Source organism: Acinonyx jubatus, chromosome A1 (assembly GCF_027475565.1).
Source record: "Acinonyx jubatus isolate Ajub_Pintada_27869175 chromosome A1, VMU_Ajub_asm_v1.0, whole genome shotgun sequence".
NCBI lineage: Eukaryota > Metazoa > Chordata > Mammalia > Carnivora > Felidae > Acinonyx > Acinonyx jubatus.
The window spans coordinates 66,057,085-66,084,910 of record NC_069380.1 but is presented as its reverse complement, the minus strand read 5'-3'; the positions used below and the strand labels follow the sequence as shown (position 1 = coordinate 66,084,910).

The window sequence follows — 27,826 nt, the reverse complement described above, 5'->3', positions numbered from 1 at the left end:
CACTGGATACTATTTTACTACCCCTTCAGGAGGAAGAAAGGTTTTCCTCTTCCCTTGGCAACAGTCCAGCCAATGAGAAACTGTCACAGATCAGCCAATGAGAAGCCACTGTACTTCTAACTCCCAGTTTACCCTAATGGACTTTTCCTGTCTAACAGCTCCTCCCCACTTCCCGTTTTTTTCTCTAAACTTTTTCTCCTTTGTTTGGGGGACTTGCCTGCCGTTTTGCTGTAGCTTGCTTGTCCCAGGTTGCAACTCTCTGCTATTCCCAAATAAACTCTCCCCCCCACCCCGGGGAAATAACTGGCAGTTTTATTTTTAAGGTTAACATCGCATACCAGCTCCTATCGGCCTATTGATTGAAGGCTTCTGGGGAAGAGAGCAGAGGGAGACATGAATCCCCTGGCATTCCTGGCCTGCCTTGTACTTGGGTAGAGCAGACGGTGGTGTTGGAGAAAGCCCTCCGGCAGAGCTGCAGGAAGTCAGGCCCAGGGCTGAAGGGCAGGTGCTGGCAGCATCCACCACACCATGGTATTAAAGACCGGCTGTAGAATAGTCTAGATGCTGGATGAATGCCTTCTCAGGGATTACACTCCTGTAATTATTTCTTTTCTGTTCCTCCTAAGGGTAAAATTTCTCAAAGGAGTTCTGGATAATCATTGTCTCCATACCTTCTCGTGCCTTTCCTTCTTCAGTACATTTTTATAGGGTTTCTATCGCCCTCTCTTTGAAATACTGCTTTAATTTACCCAAAACCCCAAATCTCATCATTACTCTTCTGTCTTCAATTTACTAGCCTTTCAGAAGCATGGGATGCAGACTTTCCTTCTAGAAACACTCCCTTTGTGTCTGTGACTACATTTTTGCCCCCATCTGTCTCCTTGGGTGGGTTCTCTATCTGGAAATGTTGGAGAGCCTCAGGGCTCGGTCTTCCGCTTCTCTTGCTTTGTTAATTTTTGGGGTTGTTCTCATCTTATTTCGTTAACAAACATTCTTAAGTAAATCTAGCAAATGTCAACATTAAAAAAGTTTTCTTTTTATGTTTTTATTTTATTTTTGAGAGAGAGACAGAGACAGAGTGTGAGTGGGGGAGGGGCAGAGAGAGAGAGGGAGACAACAGAATCCAAAGCAGGCTCCAGGCTCTGAGCTGTCAGCACAGAGCCTGGCGTGGGGCTCGAACCCACAAACCCGTGAGATCATGACCTGAGCTGAAGTCGGATGCTTAACCGACTGAGCCACCCAGGAGCCCCCAGATGTCAACATTTCATATAATCTTGGGATATGTGTACATTTTTAAAGTAACATTTTGGGGATTATTTTTAGTATTCTTGAAATGTTTTATATTTAAAGAGGAAACGGGTGCCTGGGTGACTCAGTTGGTTAAGCGTCCAACTCTTGATTTGGGCTCAGGTCATGATCTCACAGTGTGTGGGATCAAGCCCCATGTCAGGCTCCGTGCATGTTGTCAGCATGGAGCCTGCTTGAGATTTTCTCTCTCCCTCTCTCTCTCTCTCCCTCCCCTGCTTGCATGTGTGCTCTCTCTGCTCTAGCTCTCTCAAAATACATAAACAAACAAACAAACAAACATTAAAAAAATTAAGAGGAAACTTATACAAATTGTTTAGGAACACGTAAGCCATTTGTAAACCAAAGCACATGATGACATTCACTTCTCCAGCTGTCATTCCTTTCTTTTTTTTAGGTTTATTTTTGAAGACAGACAGAGCATGAGTGGGGGAGGGGCAGAGAGGGAGGGAGACACAGAATCCAAAGCAGGCTCCAGGCTCTGAGTTGTCAGCACAGAGCCCCACGCAGGGCTCGAACTCACAAATCGCGAGATCATGACTTGAGCCAAAGTCAGACGCTCAGCCACCCAGGCTCCCCTTCCAGCTGTCATTCTTCAGGCAATTTCATCTCACAGAGGACAACTGAAGACAAGAGGCACCTAAGTTGCCAAAATTATATGCCCAAACTAATAATTATTCCTAGGAGAGATCCTCAGATCCTTACTTCAAGCCTATTAAACTGTACCTTAAAAATAGTGAAAAGTGAAATATTATTAGAAACAGGAGAAGGAATAAAAATATAAGAAAAACAGACATGAAACTTTAAAGAGTTAAATGGCCATTATTAAGTATATGTAAGGAAATCCATAAACCCCTATCCCTGTGTTTCATTACACCTTAAGAGTACTGTATCAAATGGCATAATAATATATGCTGGTAATGAGACCAAATAATAACAGTTGTCATTCCATTTTGCATACCTTAAGGGTAGAAGAGCATTAGCAATACAGTTTAGAAAAGTGCCCTTCAAAATTAACATTTTTTTGTTTTAATATCGAAACCTGATGGACTTCATTTCTGTCATCCACCTTATAATAAAAGCCTTAACCCAAAGATGTGACTCCAAGAATGGGAATCACAGACACAGATTGGAAACCCTGTGAGGGCATGAAACATGCATTTCAGTTAGATGCAGTTTGCTGCTTTCATACAAACAGCTTCCCCCAGAGTGCAATTGAAAAACTTAATGTTTATTTATTTTTGAGAGAGAGACAGAGTGCGAGTGGGGGAGATCAGAGAACTAGGGAGACACAGAATCCAAAGCAGGCTCCAGGCTCTGAGCTGTCTGTACAGAGCCCAACACGGGGCTGAACTCAGGAACCATGAGATCATGACCTGAGCTGAAGTGGGTCGCTCCCCCAGAGTGCAATTGAAAGTAGAATAACCAGAGGGGATGAGGGGAAGTCTCTTGTTAGAAAACAGAAAAGAATTCCAAAATTTCTTTATGTATTGAAAGTACTCCAGCTTTTTTTTTAAAAATATATGAAATTTATTGTCAAATTGGTTTGCATACAACTCCAGCTTTTTTAAAATCCCTGAATGTCCTACAATGTATCTGAATATCCAAAATAATGACTGAACATTAATAATATGCAGTGCAAATTAATTTCACAAATGTGTTTCTTCAAATTCTATTTCTCTTAGTTTAACTGAAGCCATATTTAACAAACAGAAAAAAAATTAATGAAGAGAAAACAGACCCACTGATTTAAATCGCCAAGGGTTGGGAAGGAGATTATAATGATAACTTTGGTAGTATTTCATAAATTATTATTTTTTTAATTTTTTTTAACGTTTATTTTTGAGACAGAGAGAGACAGAGCATGAATGGGGGAGGGGCAGAGAGAGAGGGAGACACAGAATCGGAAGCCGGCTCCAGGCTCTGAGCCATCAGCCCAGAGCCTGATGCGGGGCTTGAACTCACGGACCGCGAGATCGTGACCTGAGCTGAAGTCAGACGCTTAACTGACTGAGCCACCCAGGTGCCCTCATAAATTATTTTTAAAAAATTGACAGGAGAAAGGCTATGTCTGGCTTTCTAATTTTCTTTTTTTTTTTTTAAGTTTAGTTACTTATTTTGAGAGAGAGAGCATGGGGGAGGGGCAGAGAGAGAGAGATTGAGAGAGAGAGAATCCCAAGCAGATTCGGTACTGGTAGCACAGAGCCCAATGCAGGGCTCAGTCTCGCGAACTATGAGATCGTGACCTGAGCTGAAATCAATCATCAGACACTTAACCAACTGAGCCACCCAATTTTCTTGATTGAGTCAAGGAAAGCTGTATCTCTATCAGATGATGTATAAGTCTGTGAATTTCTCTAAGGGATCATTGGGATACTTTATTAATGTGGAATATTAATCTATAAATTATAAAAAAAAACCTCTCCATTTCCTCTATTATTACCCTTCACCTTTTAGATATATAATCTTCACCAGTATTTTATCAGTATTTCATAGACTTTTTCTTTTCTTTTTTTGAGCGGAAGGTACAGAGATTTCCTGTACGCCCCCTGCTGCCTGCACATCCATAGATTTCCCCCCCTCCCAACATCCCGAAGTAGAGTGGGTCCATTTGTTACAATTGATTAAACTACACTGAGGCAGTATGATCAGGCAAAGTCTACAGTTTATAAGAGGGTTGATTCTTGGTGTTGTGAATTCTATGGGTTTGGACAATTCTGTAATGATGTCTCTATCGTTATGGTGTCATACAGAGCATTTTCACTGTGCTCCACCTATTCACCCCTCCCCCACCCATCCCCCCATGATTTATCCATTCGCTTATTGAAGGACATCTTGGTTGCTTCCAAGTTTGGGCAGTTATGAATAAAGCTGCTGTAAGTATTACACAAATTAAAAAAAAAAGTCTTGTCCTTCAGAATTGCTCAACCAGTTTCTTTCCAATATGTATACAGACCAAACTGAAGAAGCACCTCCCCTGGTCCACTTCATGCTCTCTCCATCTTTGCCTTAATTGCATTATTGCGAGTTGATGTTTGCATATTAATTTTCTTATTTATTTAAAACAATCCAGGAAAATATAATAAAACACTCAAATGGATCTGTAAACAAGTGCTTTATTTATAGTGCATAACCGGTTGTTTTACAGAAATGAAACAGGTTGGTAGGCAGAGATGGATGGTGACCTTGATATTCAGTTGCTGGATGAAAGTCTGAATTTGAAATAAGAAAAGTGATGGTGTTAGGGTAGCAGAGTAAAGGTTGAGGTTCCATAGGACACACAGATGTGTGCTAGAAAGAGCCTGCCTGTCTGTTTTGATTGACAAGTAAAGACTTAAGTAGTCTGGCTGTTGAAAAATGAAAAATTACACACAGACACCCCAGTTGGTGAAACTTCTGGTCCAGAATTTGGTCTCAGTTTAGAGAGAGTGGTATCACTTACTGGGTACTAGCAAGCTGAAGCACATCGTGTGACTCTGAACTTTGCATAGATACATGACATGGGGTTAAATGTGTCCTTAGAGACCAGCTCATTTGAAGAGGTGACATATCAGCTTTCTTAGCAGAGCTTTGGGCTGAAGGCCAGCTGCCCTTTTTCACTTGTTTCTTATCCAAAACTACTGTCTTATCTTGTTTCCTCCTTCTTGTAGACTGTGGGCAGTGGTAAAATACCCATTACCAGGAAGAATCTGGTGAAACCCACTGCAGGAAGTAAACAAAAAACCAAAAAACCAAAAATCCACCTTAGTCACGGGGGCTCAGGCACAGTCAAATGGTCAAATGTTAGGAATCCAGAAAGAATCTACAATTGAGTCAATAAAAGGTATTAGCCATTAGTGCAATGAAAATGAATCAATATACAAGTCAAATAGCTGGCTGGTCCTGAATCCATAGATGAGGTGATAGCATGTGGTTACCACAAAAGAGAAGTAAAGGATGAGAAACAGGTAGAGTATAACCCTCTCTGCTATAGTCCCTCACCACTTCTCTGCTGCTTTTATCCCTACTCCTAAGATACACCTTTTGTGGGTGCCTGGCTGGCTCAGTTAGAAAAGTATCGACTCTTTTTTTTTTTTTTTTTTTAATGTTTATCATTTTTGAGAGAGAGAGAGAGAGCAGGGAAGGGGCAGAGACAGGGGAGACACAGAATCCGAAGCAGACTCCAGGCTCTGAGGTGTCAGTACAGAGCCTGATGTGGGGCTCTAACTAACTGGCTGTGAGATCATGACCTGAGCCGAAGTGGGATGCCCAACCGACTGAGCTACCCAGGCGCCCTAAAAAGTGTGTGACTCTTGTTCTTAGGGTTGTGAGTTTAAAATTCTTTTTTTTTAACGTTTATTTATTTTTGAGACAGAGAGAGACAAAGCATGAACGGGGGAGGGTCAGAGAGAGGGAGACACAGAATCTGAAACAGGATCCAGGCTCTGAGCCGTCAGCACAGAGCCCCACGCGGGGCTCGACCTCACGGACTGCGAGATCATGACCTGAGCCGAAGTCGGCCACTCAACCGACTGAGTCACCCAGGCGCCCCAGGGTTGTGAGTTTAAACCCAAGGTTGGGTGTAGAGATTACTTAAACATAAAAATTGCTTAAAAATAAAATCTTAAAAAAAAAATAGGCCTTTTGAAAGTTCTGCTTCCATTCTGGTCATGATTTCAAGCTCTCAATACCATTTTATTGGTTCCCCTTGCATGATTGTCCCTTCCCTTACTCCTTCCATGCTGTTTCTTTACATAGATCTGAATCTCTGACCTACATTATTTTCCTTCTCTCTAAAGAACTTCTTTTAATATTTTTTTGCAAGGCAGGTCTACTGGCAAAATAATCCCCCGATTTTTGTTTTTCTGAGAAAGTCTGTATTTTTTCTTCACTCCCAAAAGATCAGTGCGCAGGGTATAGAACTCTAGGTGGTTGTTGTTGTTGTTTCCCTCTGCACTTAAAATTTTCACTCCACTCTCTTGTGTGGTTTCTGAGGAGAAGTTGGACGTAACTCTGATCTTTGTTTCTTTTATAGGCAAGGCCTTGTTAAGGTTTGAGTGTTCTGGCATATTTCAAAATGGTTCCTTTCCCCTCCCCCCTGCAGGAAGCCTCTCTGATACCAACTGTGGGAACTTGATAAAGCTCTGGGAAGTAAATGTCACGATATTGTGGGCGTCCCTCCGTGACTGGGTTCCCCCAGACTTTTTAACTTTCAGACTTGTTCACACTGAGCCTCCAGCAATTCATCAGCTACAGTTCAGCTGGTCCCTCCAGGCCAGGGGTCCTGGGGTTCCAGGATTCACCTGTCTGCCTCCTCACTCTTGGGAAAAGTGGTTGACTGTGAGTCCTTCTCTCTCTTACAGACCTGGGAGGACTTCTCTTTGTCATTTTTTTTTTTTTTTAAAGCTACACTCTCCCCCTAAGTTACACTATATAATGCCATGGATTTTTAATTTTGGAATTTTTGGTGTTTTGCTCCCAGATTTACACAGGCTGGCTCCTTGTTTCAGTTCAAGCCTATCTTCTGAGTAGCATTCCTCACTAGGTAATTTAAATCAGCTGGCCAGCACCTTTAAGCACTCCCTTTCACATCCTATTTTCCTACATCGTCCTCACCAAACCTGAAATTATCTTGTTCGCTCATTTACTTACTTACTGTCTTTTATAGTTTACTGTCTATTTCCCACTATTGACCCTCAGCGTTTTGAAGGGAATCTGATGTATGGTAGGTGTTCAAAAAGTACTTGTTTAAAAGTGAGTCATGATGTACTTAAACATTCTGCCTTTGCTGGGCTTTTAGCTGTTTCTAAATCCTATTATAAGAAGCACTGCTCTGATAAACATATTTATACATAAAGAAATCTGTACATAAATTATCATCTGTACTTTCCATTTATTTGTTTGTTTGTTTATTTATATTTGAGAGAGAGAGAGAGGGGGGCGCCCCAGTACTTTTCCCCTTAATAATCCTATAAATGGAATTCCTATAAGTAGAATTACTGAATCACGAGGATGAATATTTTTAAGGATCTCAAATGTATCTCAAATGTAAGTATTGCCAAATGTTTTCTAAAAAGGCCATTTGAGGGGTGCCTGGGTGGCTTAGCGGGTTAAGCATCAGATTTTAGCTCAGGTCGTGATCTCAACAGTTCATGAATTCAAACCCTGCATTGTCAGAACAGAGCCTGCTTCTGATCCTCTGTCTCCCTCTCTCTCTGCCCTCCTCAGCTTTGCATGCTCTCTCTCTCTCTCTCTCTCTCTCTCAAAAATAAACATTAAAATTTTTTTTTAATTTTTTAAAAATAAAAAAAAAGAAAAGAAAAAGGCTATTCTAATTTACCTTTTGCCAATAGTATACTACATACAGTGCCTCTTATGTTTTGCCTTCATTAACATGGGGTACATTGTTTTTTTAAAAAAATCTTTGCTAATTTGAAAAATAAAAAAACCTTTGCTAGTTTGATAGGTGAGAACAGATGTATTTACATATTTATATTTATTATTTGTATAATTTTGGTATAAGTTACTTTTTACCCATTCTTTTTCTAGATTGCAAGGCTGGAAGTAGGGATTTCGTCTTTTTAGGTGTATCTTTTTCTGAAGACATCTTGATCAACTTTTAGCAGTTTCTGGACAACAAATCTCGATAATGGATTGGTTTTCCAAACGACTGAAAGCAAAATAACTTGAACTTTCGATATTATTATCACATCTTAAAGGAAGACCAGGTAAAATATATTGAACCAGGCTTTGTGGATGTTTTAATTGTTTAACTCTTTACGATAGCGTCATAACGTAGAAATGACTAAGATCCAATGGGAAGTGACACAAGTACTTCACTACTATTAAGGAAGTTCTGAAACCTAAGGATGACCTCTTTTTATGAACTAGAGCATGTTCAAGGTCACTTGTATAGTAACACGAATCTTATTTGCTTGCTTTCTTGAGTGGGAAAGAAATTAGTGGTGTTCGAGGCTATCCATTGATTACAGCAATGCTGTTCACAGAAATATACACTGAGGGGGCACCTGGGTGGCTCAGTCTGTTAAGTGTCTGACTTCGGCTCAGGTCATGATCTCACGGTTTGCGGTTTCGAGCCCTGCTTTGAGCTCTGTGCTGACAGTGGACAGTGGACAGATGATAGCTTGGAGCCTGGAGCCTGCTTCAGATCCTGTGTCTCCTCTCTCTGCCTCTCTACTCGCGCTCTCTCATTCTCTCTCAAAACTAAATAGACATTCAAGGAAAAAAAAAAGAATATATTTAAAGAAATATACAGTGAAGCCACAGCTGTAATTTTATGTTTTTTAGTAGTTACTTTAAAAAGGAACATGTGAAGTTGAAATCAATATTAGCAAGATATTTTTAAACCAGTGTGTCCAAAATACTACCATTACAATATGTAATCAATGTAAAAAGTCACTGAGACATTAACATATGTTTTTGTATTGTGTTTGAAATCCAGTGTGTGTTTTTTACCCTTATAGCATATCTCAATTTGGACCACACGCATTTTAAGTCTTCAAAATCCTCATGTGAATAGTGTTGCTCCTTTGAACAACCCAGAGTTTATAGTACTTGTTAGGATTTTGGGGGTGCAAGACGATGAATAGAATTTTCAGTAATGGGAAGGATATTTCCTTCCCATTTGTCTTCATTTGGGTTCTCATAGTAGTACACCGAGATGAGGATTTGAGTGGATGTAGTTTATTTTGGAGGTGATCCCAGGACAACATTTGCAGGGAGTGGAGAAGTGAGACAGAGAAAGGAAGGAAGAAACAAAGGGTGTATTAGCTTGCAAGTTACTGCTTAGGCAGCTGGGCTCCATCCTGCTGGGGAGCACTGGGAGACAATTATTGTAGCCGTAGACAAGGAGATTGGGCATTCATCTACAGCTCCCCATCACTGGTTGAGGGTTGATTACAGGCTTTTGGCTTGCCTTGCGTATGGGCCCAATGTCCTTCCATAGCCAGAAAAAGACCCTTAAGCAGGGAGTTGCAAGTACGCAGTTATCTGCTATAGACCTGGAGATGGGCACAGAGGATATGAACTGGAGAGTCCTAGGTCCTGCTATGGAACGTCACACAATCTAAGTAGGGATCCTCTCAGCTTCAGGATCCGCAGAGATCTGTTACCACCAAGACTCTCTCTTGTATTACTCATCTTGTTCTTACGTATCCTTCCTTCCTGGAACCGTTCTTGGTACAGTAGGTGTTTACTAAATAGTTGTTGATTGCATGACTTTCCATTGGGTACCTGCTGTATTCTTTCAGGCTGCTTCGCATACATGGGAGACATGGCCACCAGCAGTTATGGGTCATATCTTTACAACTCCCTGATCAGAAAGGAAAGGGAGGTTTTCCCTTTGTAGCTCCAGCAAAAATAAATTCTCAAGAAAGAAAGCCAGTTGGCTGGCTTGGGCCATGAGCCTGTTTCTGGGCCTGCCCCTCTGGCCATGGCCGTGGCCCCTCTGGCCATTGGCTGCTACATTTGAGTCGGTGCCCATCCCTAAGGATATGGAGGTGAAGACTTACTAGAAGGTGTACTGATGGAGCATTTGTGCTCAACCCATTGGAGTACGTTTAAATTGTGAATGCCATTTGTTCCATATGTCTTGGGAGAAAAATGTTTGAAGAATAGCACTGTCTTAGCTGAACCAGCTTAGTACTGCATTATTAGCTCTTATACCTACTGCAAATTTAACACTTGATGCTTTGAATATTTGAGAGGGATCCTGAAGACCATCTAGTAATTTATAGCTTGTAAAGGCACAATATACATCATGTCTCTGAGGTTTGGGAATAAATCAGGTATAAAAAGATTGAATGTCTCCCTAGATGTTTGTTCTTTGCTCCTCACTAGTCAATGACTGACTTCATTCATGCAGCATATTTTCAGTGTTCATGCCTGTTATAGCAAATGTCAATGTCATTCCTTTTAATAAAATGCCAGATAATATTTCATTGGATGTAAGACCACATTCTATTTATCCATTCACCAGTGGGTGAGTTGATGGACACTTGGTTCTCACTCCTCCCAACACCAACACACACCTTTTGGCTTTTATGAGTAGTGCTGCTATGACACTTTTTTTTTAAGTTTATTTATTTATTTTTGAGAGAGAGAATGAGCAGGGGAGGGGCAGAGAGAGAAGGGGAAGAGGACCCGAAGCGGGCCCTGTGCTGATAGCAGAGAGCCCAATGTGGGGCTCCAACTACAAACTGCAAGATCATGACCTGGGCTGAAGTTGGACGCTTAACCGACTGAGTCACTCAGGTGCCCCTGACATTTGTGTCTAAGTTTTTATTTATTTTTACTTTTAAGATTTTTAGTTTTATGCAATCTCTATACCCAGTGTTGGACTTGAACTTACAACCCTGAGATCAAGAATTGTATGCTCTACCGACTGAGCCAGCAGGTGCCCCTGTGTCTAAGTTTTTATTGTGCAGACATGTTTTCATTTATCTTACGTAGACAGTGCTGGGGTATGTCGTTGAAAAGACATGACCATCAGTTGACCCATGAGCTGCACCCCAGCCATTGGAGTCTCCTCACCCCCTTCCTTGTCCTTGGAATGTGGGCTCCCACTCCCAGAGGCTGCCCCAAGGACACAGCCTTGAGATAGTGATGTGGTATTGAGAGAATCTGCATGTTATATGTGTCTGAACCTAGTTAAGGCCTCTTCACAGATTTAAGATTTGACTGGTGGGTGTGGGGATCCATTTTTCTTGCTGCCACTCAAGACAAGCTGTATAAAAGTTCACTTTGTTTATGAACACTGCCACCTACCGACTGGAATGGGCTGCCTCTGTCTTCGGTCTCTCTCTGCCCTCCAAGTACAGGGGACAGTTTCAGGTTACACCAGGGAGCTCTTGGGATGGCTCCAAACCAACAGATACCAGGGGTGGACTTTCTGGGTAAGGTGGTAATTTTGTGGCTGTACCATGTTACATCCCTGCCAGCAATTTGATTGCTCCACAGCCTGTCCGACACTTACTGCCTATGTAGTTACAGTACTGAACTATTTATTTAAGATCAGTGAACATGTGGGATGCCTGGGTGGCTCAGTCATGATCTGGTGGTTCGTGGGTTCGAGCCCCACGTTGGGCTCTGTGCTGACACCTCAGAGCCTGGAGCCTGCTTCAGATTCTGTGTCTCCCGCTCTCTCTGCCCCTCCCCTGCTTACACTTCTGTCTCTCTCTCAAAAATAAATAAACATGAAAAAAAAATATTAAAAAAAATCAGTAAACATGTGCAGGTAGAGCTTTGCATGCTCTGTGCCTGGCCTCGTGGTCATATACTTAAAAGGCATTCACTAAGCATTTGTTAAATGAATGAAAAAAAAACCCTTTTATTTATATGTTGCCTTAGGTTTTACAAAGTACAGTTATGAGTTGTGAGGCTCACAATAACTCTGTAGGAAGCAGGAAGAGGGGGGTATATTGATTCCCATTTTAGACCTGGGGAAAAGAAGGGTCAGGAAGTTTAGGTAATAAGTGAAAAGTCTGTATGCCTGGTCCCCTGGTTCCAAATCTAGTCTTCTCCCTATAATTTAACACTGGTTCTCATAATCCTTCTAAATACCATATTAGTTCATGTACAGGAAATAACGGTAAGAGGTTTCAAAAGATCTTAGTTTAAAAAAAAAAGGACTCAGCAGAAGCTGAAGGGACAGAGTGTTTTTGGCAGTTTGTAACCAGCTAACTATGATTCTGGGGGTTGTAGGGCTGGAGAGTGGCCTGGGGCAGAGTGACAAGGGAAGTCACTTGACTTCTAACTTTAGAGAGCATGGCCTTCATCTTGACTCAGACCTGCTGGCTGAGCATTTAGGCTGGAAAATGTAGGGAGTTTCAAGAACTATAATCAGGGGAGGGCTGATTATTTAGGTTTATAGATTGCATTATCTGAGAAAGAGCTAACACAGAAAGGGAATAATTGAATAATTATAGTTTTCTTATAATATTCAGACCTAAATGTCTTCCTTTTTATAATGGAAATTATCAAACATACATGAAATATCAAGGAGATAGTATAATAAACTCCCATCACCCATCAATTAAACATGGTCAACATTTTGCTATTCTTACACATTTGACTTATAAAAAAATGAAAATAGTAAGGTTTTCTTTTTGTTTTGAAGTATACTTATTTATTTTGAGACAGAGAGAGAGAGAGCACAGAGAGGAGAGGGGCAGAGAGAGAAGGAGAGAGAAGGAGAGAGAGGAGAGAGGAGAGAGAATCCCAAGCAAGCTCTGCACTGACAGGGGCTTGAACTCATGAACGGAGATCATGACCTGAGCAGAAATCAAGAGTCGGACACTTAACTGAGCCACCCAGCTACCCCAAGGCTTTCTTTAAAAGTCATTTCTCTCCTGCTTTACTGAGGTATGAGTGACAATCAAAAAATTGTATAGAAGGTGTACAACTGAGACTTGGTATACATCTACATTATGAAATATTTACAACCAAGCCAATCAACATGTCCATCACCTCACATCTTTTTGTTTAAGTCGAGAGAGACAGAGACAGTGTGAGCAGGGAAGGGGCTGAGAGAGAAGAGAGAGAGAGAATCCCAAGCAGGCTCTGAGATGCCAGCTGCTGAGCCTGCCAAGGGGCTCGAACCCATGAACCGTGAGATCATGACGAGCTGAAACCAAGAGTCGGATGCTTAACTGATGGAGCCACCCAGGTAACCCCTCCCATCTTAACCATTTTTCTTTTTTTCCTAAGTTAAGAGCACCCAAGATTTGCTCTCTCAGCAAATTTCAAGAACACAGTATACTTGACAGAATAGTATTGTCAACTATAGTCACATTGGTCTACACCAGTTTTCCAACATTTTTCATATTGCATAACTGACATTCAAAGTCATTTTTTATTCAAGTATAATTAACACTGGTATTGTATTAGTTTCAGGTGTATATAACGATTCAACAATTCCATACATTACTCAGCGCTCATCATGGTTAAGTGTATATATTTTTTTAATATTTTATTTTTGAGAGAGACAGAGCACGAGCGGGGGAGGGGCAGAGAGAGAGAGAGAGGGAGATCCAGAATCTGAAGCGAGCTCCAGGCTCCGAGCTGTCAGCACAGAGTCCGACACCGGGCTCGAACTCACTGACTGTGAGATCATGACCTGAGCCGAAGTTGGAGGCTTAACCGACTGAGTCACCCAGGTGCCTGGCAAGTGTACTCTTAATCCTCTTCACTTATTTCACCCACTCGCCTCCCCTCTGGCAACGAAAGCCATTATCGATAACACCATTTTAGGCAAGGTAAATGGGAAATTATTAAAAAGTAAAGTGATCTTGGGGCACTTGGCTGACTCAATCAGTAGAGGTTGCAACTCTTGATCTCCTGTGGTGTATTTGAGTCCCACCTTGGGGGTAGAGTTTACTTAATTAAAAAAAAAAAAGTGATCTTGCTGTAAGTATTTTGAACTGAAACCTTTGCTTTTTCTTCAATTAGGGTTGAAGGGAAGAGAAGCTGCTGAGCTGGTAAGATGGCCACACAGCAACCAAAGACTTAGGAGTGGGAGTCCAAGGTTTTGTTCATCAGGTCCTGCAATCATTCATTCATCCCACCAGCCTATTTGGGCACTTTTCACGCACACTGACCATCACTAGTGGGGCAGCCCATGCTGGACTCTGACTTGAGTCCAAATTGGGTTTCATCATTTATGGACGATGTATAAGTTCTGTCCTTTAGTCTTATCTTTCTCATCTGGAAAACAGGGATAATAAATAACAACACCTTCTTGAATCTGGCCTTGTTAAAGTTAGAAGGGAGTCAAGACCCCCCTGCAGTGCAACTAACCAGTGTTCTGTAACATGTTCCCTTGGCTATTTTTACTCTGCTGGGCTCCCAGGGCATGATGAATGAAACCATAAGGCCGGCTCTCTCCTCCCTACCCGCCTTTCTCAATCTCAGTGGGCAGCAAAAAGCTGCCAAGAGCTCCTTCGTGCAATGCAACAGGTGAGATGGGAAAAGCTTGCCCCCAATGACAGCATGCATTCATCTTCAGTCCTCTATTACCTTTCTTTAGGTCTTGCAGCTCTACAAAGATAATCTGTGCTAAATCCTGCTGTTGTCTGAGGTCAAACGTTTGGCTCGCAGGCTGGACCACCTGCCCTAGCACCCTTGTTTGGTCCTGATGAGGGCAGCCAGCCCAGAAGGCAGGCGAAAGCCGTCCCGCAGCTCTCAAAGCAGCAGCCCAGGGGGCGTTTCCGAGCCGCGGGGGCGGGCAGAGCCGGAGCCTCCCCTCGGCACCCTCAGCAGGGTGCCGGGGCTGGGAGCCTGAACTTATGCAAAGTTTGCATCCAGGTTTGAGCACGTGGGCGCCTCCGCGCAGGGCCCTGCGGGCCACGAGCTCGGCCTACCCGCCTTCATCCAACGGTATCGCCTCGCACCTGCTCGGGGTACGGGCAGCGTGGTCTCCGCCGCCCTCGTCCCGCCGCCTCGCACGCGGCGCGCGGCTCCCGTCTCCCGGCGGCAGCAGCTGCGCGGCCCGGGGGTGGGGGCGGGAACGGGGCGGGCCGCCGGCGCTCTGCTCCCGGAAGCGGGTGGTTCTTGGGCTCCCGCCGTGAGGACCCGCGCGGCACAGGAGCTCCGGCATCCCCGCCCGCGTCTCCGGGAGAAGCACGACCCCGCCGGCAAGATGCTGCCCGTGTACCCGGACGTGAAGCCCAACCCGCTGCAGGACGCGAACCTCTGCTCGCGCGTATTCTTCTGGTGAGCGCCCCGCCCGAGCTGCGACATCGCGCCGCCGCCGCGCGCCTGCCTGTCGCTGCCGGCGCCTTCTGGGGCTGGAGGGCAGAGGGTCGCGGCGTGGGAGCTCTTGCAGCAGGCGACGGGAGCACGCGGCTTCCAGCCGCCCGTGGGGCCGCCCCACGTCGGCCGCGTGGTCCCCGTCTGCGCCCCGGCGCCCAGGGCGGGCGGGAACAGGGCCGGAGAGGGGTTCTGGGGACCAGGGGATCCCTGCCTTGGTGCTCGCGGCTCTGCCAGCCTCCAGTGCCTGGGAGCAGCAGCAGCAGCAGCAGCAGCGACCGCGGCCGCAGGAGTCGGAGCAGGAGCTGGGGAGGGGGAGAGCCGTAGCTGCCCGGGGAGAATTACTGCCCAGTGGGAGAACCGACTAGACCCTTCCCCCCTTAGCCCACTTCCCCGGTGCCGCTCAGGGATTCGCACTTCTCATGAACTAAAGCTGCACCTTTTTCTTCCTAAGCAAGCAGCTTGTGAACAGCTTCCTTTATCTAAACTTAACCGCAGTTTAATTAGTGCCCTGGACCATTGCCATCTCCCCCACGGCGTCCCCACCTCTTCCGATATTCCTTCTGTGACACTGAGCTGCAACTCCACCGGGCTCCCTTGTGTGTTTGTGTGGCTGTGACCATGTCTCTCTCTTCCCCTTCCTCTGTTCCTGTGTGTCTCACACCGTGTCCTGGTATCTAGTTGTGGCATATTTCATGTGGGTAAAATAACAGCTTTTTAATTTAATAAATGGGAACACTGCTCTTTAACACGTTTTTATCCTGGCCACACAGAGCCACAACTGGAGCATGTCTTTGAACAGCCGCTTTCCTTATTGCAACTATTTCCATTTCCACCTTTGAGGACCGCTCTGGAGATGGGGTCCTTGAAGCCTGTGGTCTCTGGATCTCTAGCCTTTGTAGAAGTGATCCGTGGTCTTAATGCAGGCAGTCTTGCCCAGGTGCCCTATGGACCTAAAATTATTGGAGGGTCCCTGAGCTGGGAGAAAACACAGGCGTGAAAAACGGCTCAGAGAGGTGAAGCTCTTGGCTAGTTTTCCATGTCGTAGCTGGGACTACTAACTAGGTGGGCCTGAACCTTTGGACTTAAATTGCATTTGCATTAGATCTTTTGTTTCTTGACCCCAAACTAACCTGAAGGCTAGAGCCACACATTACCCACATTACCCACATTCTGATAATTTACTCTTTTAAATGGGGTAAGCCTAGGAGATCCCAAGGGGGTGAGTACGCCTACGTTTGTTTTGATTGGTGTATTCACTTTGTGTGGGAACATCTCTTGGCCCTTTGGCCCCTCTGAAGGAAAGAGGACTATGGGTAGAAGAAGGAATTTGGATGTGGGTATCGTCAACAGTGGTGAAGCAGGCAAATGTCTCCTTAACTTCAGGCAGGGCAAGGAATTCTGAAGCACTTTCTGTTTGTGGATTTTTCACATGAAAATGGGAAGATGAGGATTTTGGATGAAGCTATTTCCAGCTTCCTTACTGCAGGGGAAGGAGTGCTTCTCTCTGTTTTACACCTGACAGTCCTGAAGCAGAGGTGAAGTTGCTTGGGATCACACAGCTATTTAGATGTAGAGCAGGATCCCAAAGCAGGCAGTCTGGCTCCTGAGCCTGTGTTTGTAACCACTGTACTGAGCTGCTTCTGTTTGGACACTTGTTCTTTTTTTTTTTTTTTAATTTTTTTTTTTTTAACGTTTATTTATTTTTGAGACCGAGAGAGCATGAACGGGGGAGGGTCAGAGAGGGAGACACAGAATCTGAAACAGGCTCCAGGCTCTGAGCCATCAGCACAGAGCCTGACGCAGGGCTTGAACTCACAGATCGCGAGATCATGACCTGAGCCCAAGTCGGCCACTTAACCGACTGAGCCACCCAGGCGCCCCGGGACACTTGCTCTTAAATACGTGGAGAAGGCTAGTCCATACACACTTTTGCTCTTGCAGGCCGGAGTTTCTTAAAGTTACTGCTGTTGGAGATGAGATGGTGCTCGTGAAAGCTATCACCATGCTTTAGGGCACCTGTCCTCAAAGCCCGGCTCTTAACGCCTTTAGCATCTGCGTCACCTGGGAGCTTGTTAGGGATGCAAATTCTCCAGCCCCCATTTCAGACCAGTTCTGTAAATTATGTAGAAACTTGGGGGGGGGGGGTGGGTTTGAAACAGGTGCTGCAGGTGATGCTGATGGAAGGTTGAGCCTGGCTCGCTGCTTGAAGCCACCGCTCCCAGTGGCATTGTTATTCCAGTTTTAAAAAAGGGTTGTGCAAGTCTTTTGAGGTCAGATTGACCGTGATTGCTATCCTACGTTGGTTTATTTACCTTCTGCAATTCTAGGGCTTAAAAAAAATTTTTTTAAGTGTTTATTTAACTTTGTGAAAGAGAGAGAGAGATCATGAGCCAGCAGGGGCAGGGAGAGAGGGGGATACAATCCGAAGCAGTCTCCAGGCAGGCTCCAGGCTTTAGGCTCTGAGCTGTCAGCACAGAGACTGCCGAGGGGCTCAAACTCACATGAGATCATGACCTGAGCCAAAGTCTGATGGTCAAACAGTTGAGTCACCCAGGTGCCCCTGCAGTTTTAGAGGTTTTAAAATCGGAGGCCACCTTAGTGATTTCCATGTGTACCCTTCTGGCTGCAGGTGGGAAAGCTGAAATGAGCCCAGTTAGGGAGTACTGCCTGGAGATAAGGCCCAACTTGTAGAGAAAAGCCCTAGTTTTCAGCTTCTCATTGGATATTTGCTTTTCTTAAATTTCATCTGCTTTCTAAACTTGTGAACTGGTAGCTGTCTATCCAAATGATGCTGATAACTAGCTTTACTGACTTCTATACAAATGGCCTTACTGGGGTTTTGGTGTTTTCACAGCACACTTTGGGCTTAGAGTCTAGGGGTCATACGTTTGTGGCTATTGGCAGTTGTTGAGGATTTTTGTTTTATTTAAACAATTTTTAAAAAATATTTATTTTTAAATGAGAGAGAGTGTGCATGCAAGTGGGGGAGGGGCAGAAACAAAGGGAGACCCAGAATCTGAAACAGGCTCCAGGCTCTGAGCTGTTAGCACAGAGCCTGACGTGGGGCTCCAACCCACAAGCCGTGAGATCATGATGTGAGCTGAAGTTGGACCCTTAACTGACTGAGCCACCCAGGTGCCCCTGTTCTATTTTTTAAGTAGGCTCTGTGCCCACCCAGTGTGAGGCTTGAACCCACAACCCTGAGATCAAGAGTTGCATGCCCTACAGACTGAACCAGCTAGGCATCCCCGTTATGAATTTTTCAAAAGAATATATATATATATATATATATATATATATATATATTTCTGTTTTTGTAAGAAATTTAAAACTACAGAAAAAGAAAGGAATATGGATGGTTTATTTTACAGAGAGTGTGAGGGTGGGGGAGGGGGAGAGAGAATCTTAAGCAGGCTCCTCCATAGTCAGCATGGAGCCCAACTTGAGGCCCCATCCCACGAGCCTTTTGACCATGACCTGAACTGAAATTAAGGGTCCAATACCCAACTGACCGAGCCTCCCAGGTGCCCCTGGATGATTTGTTTTTATTAGCCAAGTATATCTGCTGATGTTTTGGTTGTGTTTTCGTCTTCCTCCTAAAACTCTTGTGCGTGTGTCTTTTCTACAAAACCAAGTAGTCTCTGCCCCCCCCAGCCAAATAGTTTTGGATCCTGATTCTTTCTTAATTTCCAATGGTTAACATTCATATATGGGCTTAAATCGTCAAAACAGTATATTTAATGATTGTGGTTTATTCAGTCTTTCACTTGTGTCGAGTACAGTTTATTTCTGATTATGATGCAATGCACATCCATGTATCTTTGTGCGTCTTTCCTTTTTCTCTACTCCCCGAAGTAGAGTAAGTGGTGAAAGGCAAAATGATTTCCCAGTTTTGGACCAGTTGACCCTCAATATCGGCTTGTGTGCATGTTTCATTGTCAACTTTAAATACCTGAATTAAGGTGCTTAAAAGGTTAAAAATACCAAAGTTTTAATTTGAATTTGATTCATATAGATGGAGCTTTTTTTAAATATCTTTGAATTTGTGTTACATTTTTTCCCATGAGGCATTTATACTTTTTGAAATAACTTATAATAGTGCTTATCATATTTTTTCAGATTTTCATTTGTCTCAATTTAGATCAGAGTTGTTTTTTTTTTTTCCCCAAATAATCTCTACACCCATTGTGGGGCTCAAACTCACAACCCGGAGATGAAGAGTTACCTGCTGAACTGACTGAGCCAGCTAGGCACCCCTCCCCTACATAAATTTATGTATCATTAATCGGGCTTTTCTTTCTGGTTTTTCTTTTTTTTTTTTCTTTCTTTCTGGTTTTTCCTGTTGCTTCTGTAATAGATCTTTTTTAGATTCCGGTGTCGTCTAAATCTCCATAAGCATTTTCTTTCTAATGCTAAAGGCAGCTAGAATTTCCTTTTGTATTTGGTGTAAGAGAGGCCCCATTTTTCCCCAGATAGCCCATTTTCTCATCATGGTTTATTGAATAATTCTTCCTCTTTTCCCATTATTGGAAGTAAATGGTGTGGTGTATCCAGCTGGGCACTAGATCGTCCTGTCCTTCAAGACTCCCTGGACATGTCCCCGGCTCCCCCGCTGCACAGCATCCCTAGGGGTGTGCTCTGCATTTATCCATCCACCCTCCTGCCTGTGGTTAGCAGCTCAGACCTGTCCCCAGAGAATGGGGTTGAGGAGGGTTTGGGCCACTGGAGAATGGCTTACATTCTCACTCCCCTGACACTGGCACAGTCGGTGAACTGTCATCTTGCAAAGTGAATGTTGTTGTGGAGATTGCCACTGGTGCCAGGGTAGACTCTCTGGAGACTTCTCAGAGAAGGCTGAGGATGCGAGGGAAGTGCAGATAATGCTGAGGATGCGAGGGAAGTGCAGATAATGCTGAGTGCTGTAATGGTTTCTAGAGGTTGGCTGCATTGGGCCCTCAGTGATTGGGAATGCAGACGTGTCATGTATTCATTTAGTTTAGTTTCTTTCCAAACAGTGGCTGTGGTGTACGTTATTAGGTAGCTGATAGTATTTTATTTTTTTTTAAGAGAGAGCATGAGTGGGGTAGGGAGGCAGAGAGAGAGAGAGGATCTGATTTTTTAAAAAAATATAATTTATTGTTGAAGTGGCTTACATACAACACCCAGTGCTCATCCCAACAAGTGCCCTCCTCAATGCCCATCACCCATTTCCCCTCTCTCCCCCCCATCCACCCTCAGATTGTTCTCTGTACCTAAGAGTCTCTTGTGATTTGCCACCCTCCCTCTCTGTTTGTAACTACTTTTTTCCCCTTCCCTTCCTCCATGGTCTTCTGTTAAGTTTCTCAAGATGCACATATGAATGAAAACATAAGGATACTGTCTTTGATTTATTTCACTTTGTATAATACCCTCCAGTTTCATCTACGCAGTTGCAAATGGCAGGACTTCATTCTTTCTCATTGCCAGGTAGTATTCCATTGTATGTATAAACCACATCTTCTTTATCCACTCATCAGTTGATGGACATTTAGGCTCTTTCCATAGTTTGGCTATTGTTGAAAGCGCTGCTATGAACATTGGGGTGCATGTGCCCCTGTGAATCAGAACTCCTGTATCCTTTGGATAAATTCCTAGTAGTGCTGTTGTTGGGTCGTAGGGTAGTTCTATTTTAAATTTTTGAGGAACCTCCACACTGTTTTCCAGAGAGCTGCACCAGTTTGCATTCCCACCAACAGTGCAAGAGGGTTCCCGTTTCTCCGCATTCTCGCCAACATCTGTTGTTGCCTGAGTTGTTAATGTTAGCCATTCTGACACGTGTGAGGTGTTATCTCAGTGTGGTTTTGATTTGTATTTCCCTGATGAGGAGTGACGTTTAGCATCTTTTCATGTGTCTGTTGGCCATCTGGATGGCTTCTTTGGAGAAGTGTCTATTCATGTCTTCTGCCCATTTCTTCACTGGATTATTTTTCGGGTGTTGAGTTTGGTAAGTGCTCTATTGATTTTGGATACTAACCCTTTATCTGATATGTCATTTGCAAATATCTTTTCCCATTCTGTCTGCCTTTTAGTTTTGTTAATTATTTCCTTTGCAGGGCAGAAGCTTTTTATCTTGATGAGGTCCCAATAGTTCATTTTTGCTTTTAATTCCCTTGCCTTTGGAGATGTGTTGAGTAAGAAATTGCTGTGGCTGAGGTCAAAGAGGTGGGTTGCCTGCTTTCTTCTCTAGGGTTTTGATGGTTTCTTGTCTCACATTCAGGTCCATTATACATTTTGAGTTTATTTTTGTGAATGGTATAAGAAAGTGGTCCAGTTTCATTCTTCTGCATGTTTTGCTGACCAGTTCTCCCATCACCAACTGTCTTTTTTCCATTGGATACTCTTTCCTGCTTTGTCAAAGATTAGTTGGCCATACATTTGTGGGTCCAATTCTGGGTTCTCTATTCTATTCCATTGGCCTATGTGTCTGTTTTTGAGCCAATACCATGCTGTCTTGATGATTACAGCTTTGTAGTAGAGGCTAAAGTGTGGGATTGCGATGCCTCCTGCTTTGGTTTTCTTCTTCAATTATTTTGGCTATTTGTGTCTTTTGTGGTTCCATACAAATTTTAGGATTGTTTGTTCTAGCTTTGAGAAGAATGTTGGTGCAATTTTGGTTGGGATTACATTGAACGTGTAGATTGCTTTGGGTATTATTGACATTGTAACGATATTCTTCCGATTCATGAGCATGGAAAGTTTTTCCATTTCTTTGTGTCTACTTCAGTTTCCTTCATAAGCTTTCTATAGTTTTCAGCATACAGATTTTTTACATTATTTGGTTAGGTTTATTCCTAGGTATTTTATAGTTCTTGGTGCAATTGTAAATGGAATCAGTTTCTTTATTTCTCTTTTGCTTCATTACTGCTGTATAGAAATGCAACTGATTTATGTACATTGATTTTTGTACCCTGTGACTTTGCTGAATTTATGTATCAGTTTTAGGAGTCTTTTGGTGGAGTCTATGGGTTTTTCCATGTAGAGTATCCTGTCTGCGAAAAGTGAAAGTTTGACTTCTTTGCCAGTTTTGATGCCTTTTATTTCACTTTGTTGTCTGATTGCTGATGCTAGGCAGGACTTCCAACACTATGTTAAACAACAGTGGTGAGAGCGGACATCCCTGTCATGGTGTCCCTGATCTCACAGGGAAAGCTCTCACTTTTTCCTCATTGAGGATGATATTAGCTGTGGGCTTTTCATAAATTGCTTTTATGATGTTTAAGTATGTTCCTTCTATCCCGACTTTCTTGAGGGTTTTTATTAAGAAAGGATGTTGTATTTTGTCAAATGCTTTTTCTGCATCGATTGACAGGATCATATGGTTCTTTTTTTTTTTTTTAACTTTTACTTTTTTTTTAAATTTTTTTTTCCAACGTTTATTTATTTATTTATTTATTATTTGGGACAGAGAGAGACAGAGCATGAACGGGGGAGGGGCAGAGAGAGAGGGAGACACAGAATCGGAAACAGGCTCCAGGCTCTGAGCCATCAGCCCAGAGCTCGATGCGGGGCTCGAACTCACGGACTGCGAGATCATGACCTGGCTGAAGTCGGACGCTTAACCGACTGTGCCACCCAGGTGCCCCAACTTTTACTTATTTTTGAGACAGAGAGACAGAGCATGAACCGGGGAGGGTCAGAGAGAGGCAGACACAGAATCTGAAACAGGCTCCAGGGTCTGAGCTGTCAGCATAGAGCCTGATGCGGGGCTTGAACTCACGGACTGCGAGATCATGACCTGAGCTGAAGTCGGCCGCTTAACCAACTGAGCCACCCAGGCACCCCTCTTTTCTTTTATTCATATGATGTATCACATTGATTGATTTGTGAATGTTGAACCAGCCCTGCAGCCCAGGAATGAATCCCACTTGATCATGGTGAATAATTCTTTTTCTATGCTGTTGAACTCGATTTGTTAGTATCTTATTGAGAATTTTTGCATCCGTATTCATCAGGGATATTGGCCTGTAGTTCTCTCTTTTTTGTTGGGTCTCTGTCTAGTTTAGGAATCAAAGTAATGCTGGCTTCATAGAATGAGTCTGGAAGTTTTCCTTCCCTTTCTATTTTTTTGGAATAGCTTGAGAAGGATAGGTATTATCTCTGCTTTAAATGTCTGGTAGAAGGGGCGCCTGGGTGGCTCAGTCGGTTGGGTGTCCGACTTCGGCTCAGGTCACCATCTCGCGGTCCGTGGGTTCGACCCCCGCGTCGGGCTCTGGGCTGGTGGCTTGGAGCCTGGAGCCTGCTTCTGATTCTGTGTCTCACTCTCTCTCTGCCCCTCCCCCGTTCATGCTCTGTCTCTCTCTGTCTCAAAAATAAAAATAAAGGTTAAAAAAATTTTTTTTTAAATGTCTGGTAGAATTCACCAGGGAAGCCATCTGGTCCAGGACTCTTTATTTGTTGGGAGATTTTTGATAACTGATTCAATTTCTTCACTGGTTGTGGTCTGTTCAAATTTTCTATTTCTTTCTGTTTGAGATTTGGTAGTGTGTGGGTGTCTAGGAATTTATCCAGTTCTTCCAGGTTGTCCAGTTTGTTGGCATCTAATTTTTCATAGTATTCTCTGATAATTGCTTGTATTTCTGAGGGATTGGTTGTGATAAATCCATTTTCATTCGTGATTTTGGGTCCTCAGGAGAGAGAGAATTTCAAGCAGTCTCCATGCTTAGCACGGAGCCCACCGCATACCTCAATCCCAAGACCCTGGGATCATGACCTGAGCGAAAATCAAGAGTCAGACACTTAACCTACTGAGCCACCCAGGCACCCCCCAGAGATGTTTCATTTTAAACTAGGGCTTTGCACCAGTTTCAAGATGCCCCCCACTTTTTTTTAAAGATTAAAAAAAATGTTTACTTTTGAGAGAGCACGCACAAGCAGGGGAAGGGGCAGAGAAAGGGGGGTCAGAGGATCCAAAACCAGTTCCCTGCAGAGAGTCCGATGCGGGGGCTTGAACTCAAAAACTATGAGATCATGACTTGAGCTGACGTCAGATGCTTAACCAACTATGCTACCCAGGCACCCCTGAAGGTTTTTTTTTTTTTTTTTAAAGTACACTCTACACCTAACATGGGGCTCAAACCCACAACTTGGAGATCATGAGGTGCACGCTCTTCTGACTGAGCCTGTTTGGCATGCTCCCAAAATGCCTCTTAATGTTAATCTTCTGTTGTTTGTTACCAGAAATCCAGATGTTACTGATGGAGGCTGGGTTAGCTTTCCAGGGCCCTTTTTCTGGCCTCAGCCTGTTTGTGTCTTCAGCATTTAGTTTGAGGAGTTTTGGCAAATTTGTACAATAACTACAGCCTGAAGCAAAACACCCTTATTGAAATTTACTAAGCCCCTGCAGTGAAATAAACAGTGTAACAAAATTTCCTAAGTTTATCTCCTATAGCTTAAACTTAATTTTTTTGGGGTCTTTATCCCTATAGTTTCTGCATCTGCTCAACATGAAAGGGGTTAACTAGTGTTCATTCAGCTAATTTGCCTTTCTGAGTCCTTCAGGGGATCCCCTCCCTCCTTGCACATCTCCCAGGCTGCACCTGCTCTGTGGGGTGTGGAACCCAGGGTCCTTGTGTGCAACATGAGCCTTTATCCTAAATCTTAACCTGTAACTTTTCAGTGGAGCCAGGACACCCTGTCTGATACCAGGAGAATGTCTCTGGGCGGAGGGGGGGTGTTCTTTGTGTGAGCTCTGAGCCTGTGCAAGTATTTTCAATGTTTCTATGCTGATGAATTGTGCAGAAGTGGTTGGCAGTGATGCAGTGGGAAGGTCTAGGCTTTGGAATGGACCCAGCACTTATCTCTGGCCCTGCAAGTTCTTTGTGACTGCATGTAAATGAATATCTGAGCCTTAAAATTGGAAGACAGGGATGATTGTTAATGCAGGTCACCTAGAAGTCACCTAGTCCAGAGTTAAAGCCTCAGGTTGTTATGGCCAGGGGGCTCCTAAAGACTGGAATATAAGTTTTAGATCCATTTAAAGATTGACCCAATTATTTTTATTTTAAAAATATTTTTGATCTCTACATGCATCATGGGGCTTGAATTTGTAATCTCAGGATCAAGAGTTGCATGCTCTACCGACTGAGCCAGCCAGGTGCCCCAAAGATTGATACACCCAAAGAGATTAATCCTTTTAGGATCTCTTTATATATATTATGTACATACAGTGACACAACCAAAAGTGTAAGTTAGAGAGTAAGATGAATGTTTTTTAGAAGTTAAAACTCACGTTATCTATTTCAGCAGTATTTTATGAGATGCCCGTAAAAATACAGATGAGGAACCTTCCCTGTCTCTAGGTATTCTGGTTCTGGTTGGTGTGGGTGGGACTTGGGGATCTACATTTTAAGTTCCTGCTGGACACTTGGGGGGGTAAGGGATGCTTAGTCCTCCTGAGATGGGTCCATTTAGATAACAATACAGATCGTAACTAACACCTATTGAATGCTTCCTGTGGGCTCAGAATTTTTTGCTCACTCATTTACATTTAATGTCCCTGTTAATCCTCAATTGTATAAGACCGTGAATATGTCATACTGGAGGAAATCCAGGCCCAGAGGGGTTATGTAACTTGTCTGGGACCTGTAGCGAGGAGGAGGGGGAAGTCACTGCCCCAACTGGTACCCTGCCCACAGTCCGCAGCGCACACAGTGGCCGCCTGTTCTCAGGCTCCTGTCTCTGTCTGCCTGCCTTTAGCTCCGACAGGTTAACACTGGTTGACCAAAGAAATAAATGAGTATGCTGACTATCCAGCAGATATTTAAAAGTCATGTTAGTGAGTGAGTTTGCTCTTCACAGATGTTTGTATGTGAAACACATTTTCCTACCCTGTCTCCATCATGCCGTCTCCTGAATTGCCATGTGTTTTCTTGTCCATCCAGTTATTAAGACATGAATCTGTCCGTTTTTTTTTTTTAATTTTTTAAATGTTTATTTTTGAGAGACAGTGTGTGAGTAGGGGAGGGGCAGAGAGAGAGAGAGACAGAGAGAGAGGAAGACACAGAATCTGAAGCAGGCTCCAGGATCTGAACTGTCAGCACAGAGCCCAAAGCAGGGCTCGAACTCATGAGCAGCGAGATCATGACCTGAGCCGAAGTTGGACGCTTAGCTGAGCTGACTGACTTAGCTGACCTGAGCTTAGCTGACCTGAGCTGACTGAGCCACCCAGGGGCCCAGAACCTGTCTGTTCTCAAGGACTTTGTCTTCTGACATCAAATCCCATTGATTCAACTTTAGACATGCCCTTTGAGTCCTTCATTCAGCAAGTGTTTCCTGAATGTGAGTGTGTGAGAGCCCAAGGGAAGGCCGACACCTCTGAGCCTGTATCCCTCTCCTGTTCCAGCCTCAGCTCATGCTCTTGGCTTTTCTTCCTCCCAGCGGATCTTCCTACTTCCCGTCTTTACCCTAAAACAAATCCCTGCCATCCTCCTGCTTAAAAACCTCTGCTACTCCTTACTGCTTTCAAGAACAGTTCTTAAGAGTGGCATTTAGAATTCTTCAGAACCTGCTTTTTGAGTTTCCTCTTCAACAATTTCTCACTATGAGACTTTTCGGATGAGGTGAGGCAGATTTTGTAACTATTCTGCCTGTGCAGGTCCCCCAGAGCCAGGATTGGGGTCCTGACTGAAGAGAGGCAGCTGGCTCTCAGTGAACCCCTGGGTTCACAACCAGGGTTGTGGGAGCGGATGGGGGAGAGCAAGGCTGAAGCCTGTGTGGCTTTCTCAGCACCATTGCCCAAGGCACATTTATACAGCACTGAGCCCTGATCCTGGTTACAGTGGAACAGCGCCCCATCTGAAGCTAAAAGTGCCTGGGGATAAATCTGACTCTACGACTCCCCTGACCATGGGCAAATAAAGTGGGAATAATCATTGTCCGCATCCCATAGGGTTGTTGAGAGTATGAAATGAACCAGACACTGGTAAACAGAATGGTGTCTGGCAGATAGTGAGCAGTGAATACATATGAAAAGATAGCTATGTTACCTTAGCATTTGTAACCTAACATTTTTGTTTGTGTATTGCCGTACTTTATTTCCTAGATAGAGAATCAATGTAAATTTCAGAATCTCATTCCTTACCCAAGGAACATAATCTGGGGCTTGGGGGGAGAGCTGTTGGCATCCTGAAATCAGAATTTTTTAACAGGATTCTGGGTGACTCAGATGCTTAAGGTTTGGGAACCACTTTTCTGAACTCTTTCTCAGCCCTTAAAATCCATCTCTGTTTGAGAGCACAGTGGGAGGCCAGGGGTACTGATTCAGCCCCTTTGTGGTTTAGGTAATTCGTTCAGCCAACATTTGAGTGCCTTTCTCGTTGCTGCATTCAAATCCATAAAAATAACATTCCTGTTCTCAAAGCGCTCACACAGTCTTGTCTGTTTAATTCTGTAAATAGTGCTAGTTGCTGAACAAAACAAGCCCCAAATTTTAGTAATTTAGTTAAAAAACAAAACAAGCCACACTTAATCTCATGTTTATAGTCTGTTTGGGGTTGGTGGCAGTGGGGAACCACACTGTACATTTGTTCACTCGCTGGACTTTTCATGTCTTGTGGCTTGGTCCTTGGGTGCTCTCCATTGAGTCCTCTTTATTCAGCTGGAAAGAAGTTGTATGTGGCTGGTTTCTGTGTTCGTGGCGTGGAAGTGACCTACGTCATTTACACTCACATTTTGTGGGCCAGGTGTCAGTCACCTGGTCACCTCTGACCATAAGGTGGACTGGGAAGTGTGATCC

The 27,826-nt window shown here is 43.8% G+C and overlaps 1 protein-coding gene across 2 annotated transcripts in view; it reads left to right on the top strand.

Moving 5' to 3' along the window:
- ABCC4 (ATP binding cassette subfamily C member 4) overlaps window positions 1–27,826 on the top strand; it is a 370,199-nt gene that overhangs the window by 94,154 nt on the left and 248,219 nt on the right. For both annotated transcript variants that reach the window (XM_053217139.1, XM_027065098.2), the window contains 2 exons: window positions 7,834–8,012; window positions 13,753–15,015. In XM_053217139.1, coding sequence (XP_053073114.1) covers window positions 14,942–15,015 — 74 coding nt within the window. In that variant the 5' untranslated portion in view covers window positions 7,834–8,012; window positions 13,753–14,941. The remainder of the gene's footprint in view (window positions 1–7,833; window positions 8,013–13,752; window positions 15,016–27,826) is intronic.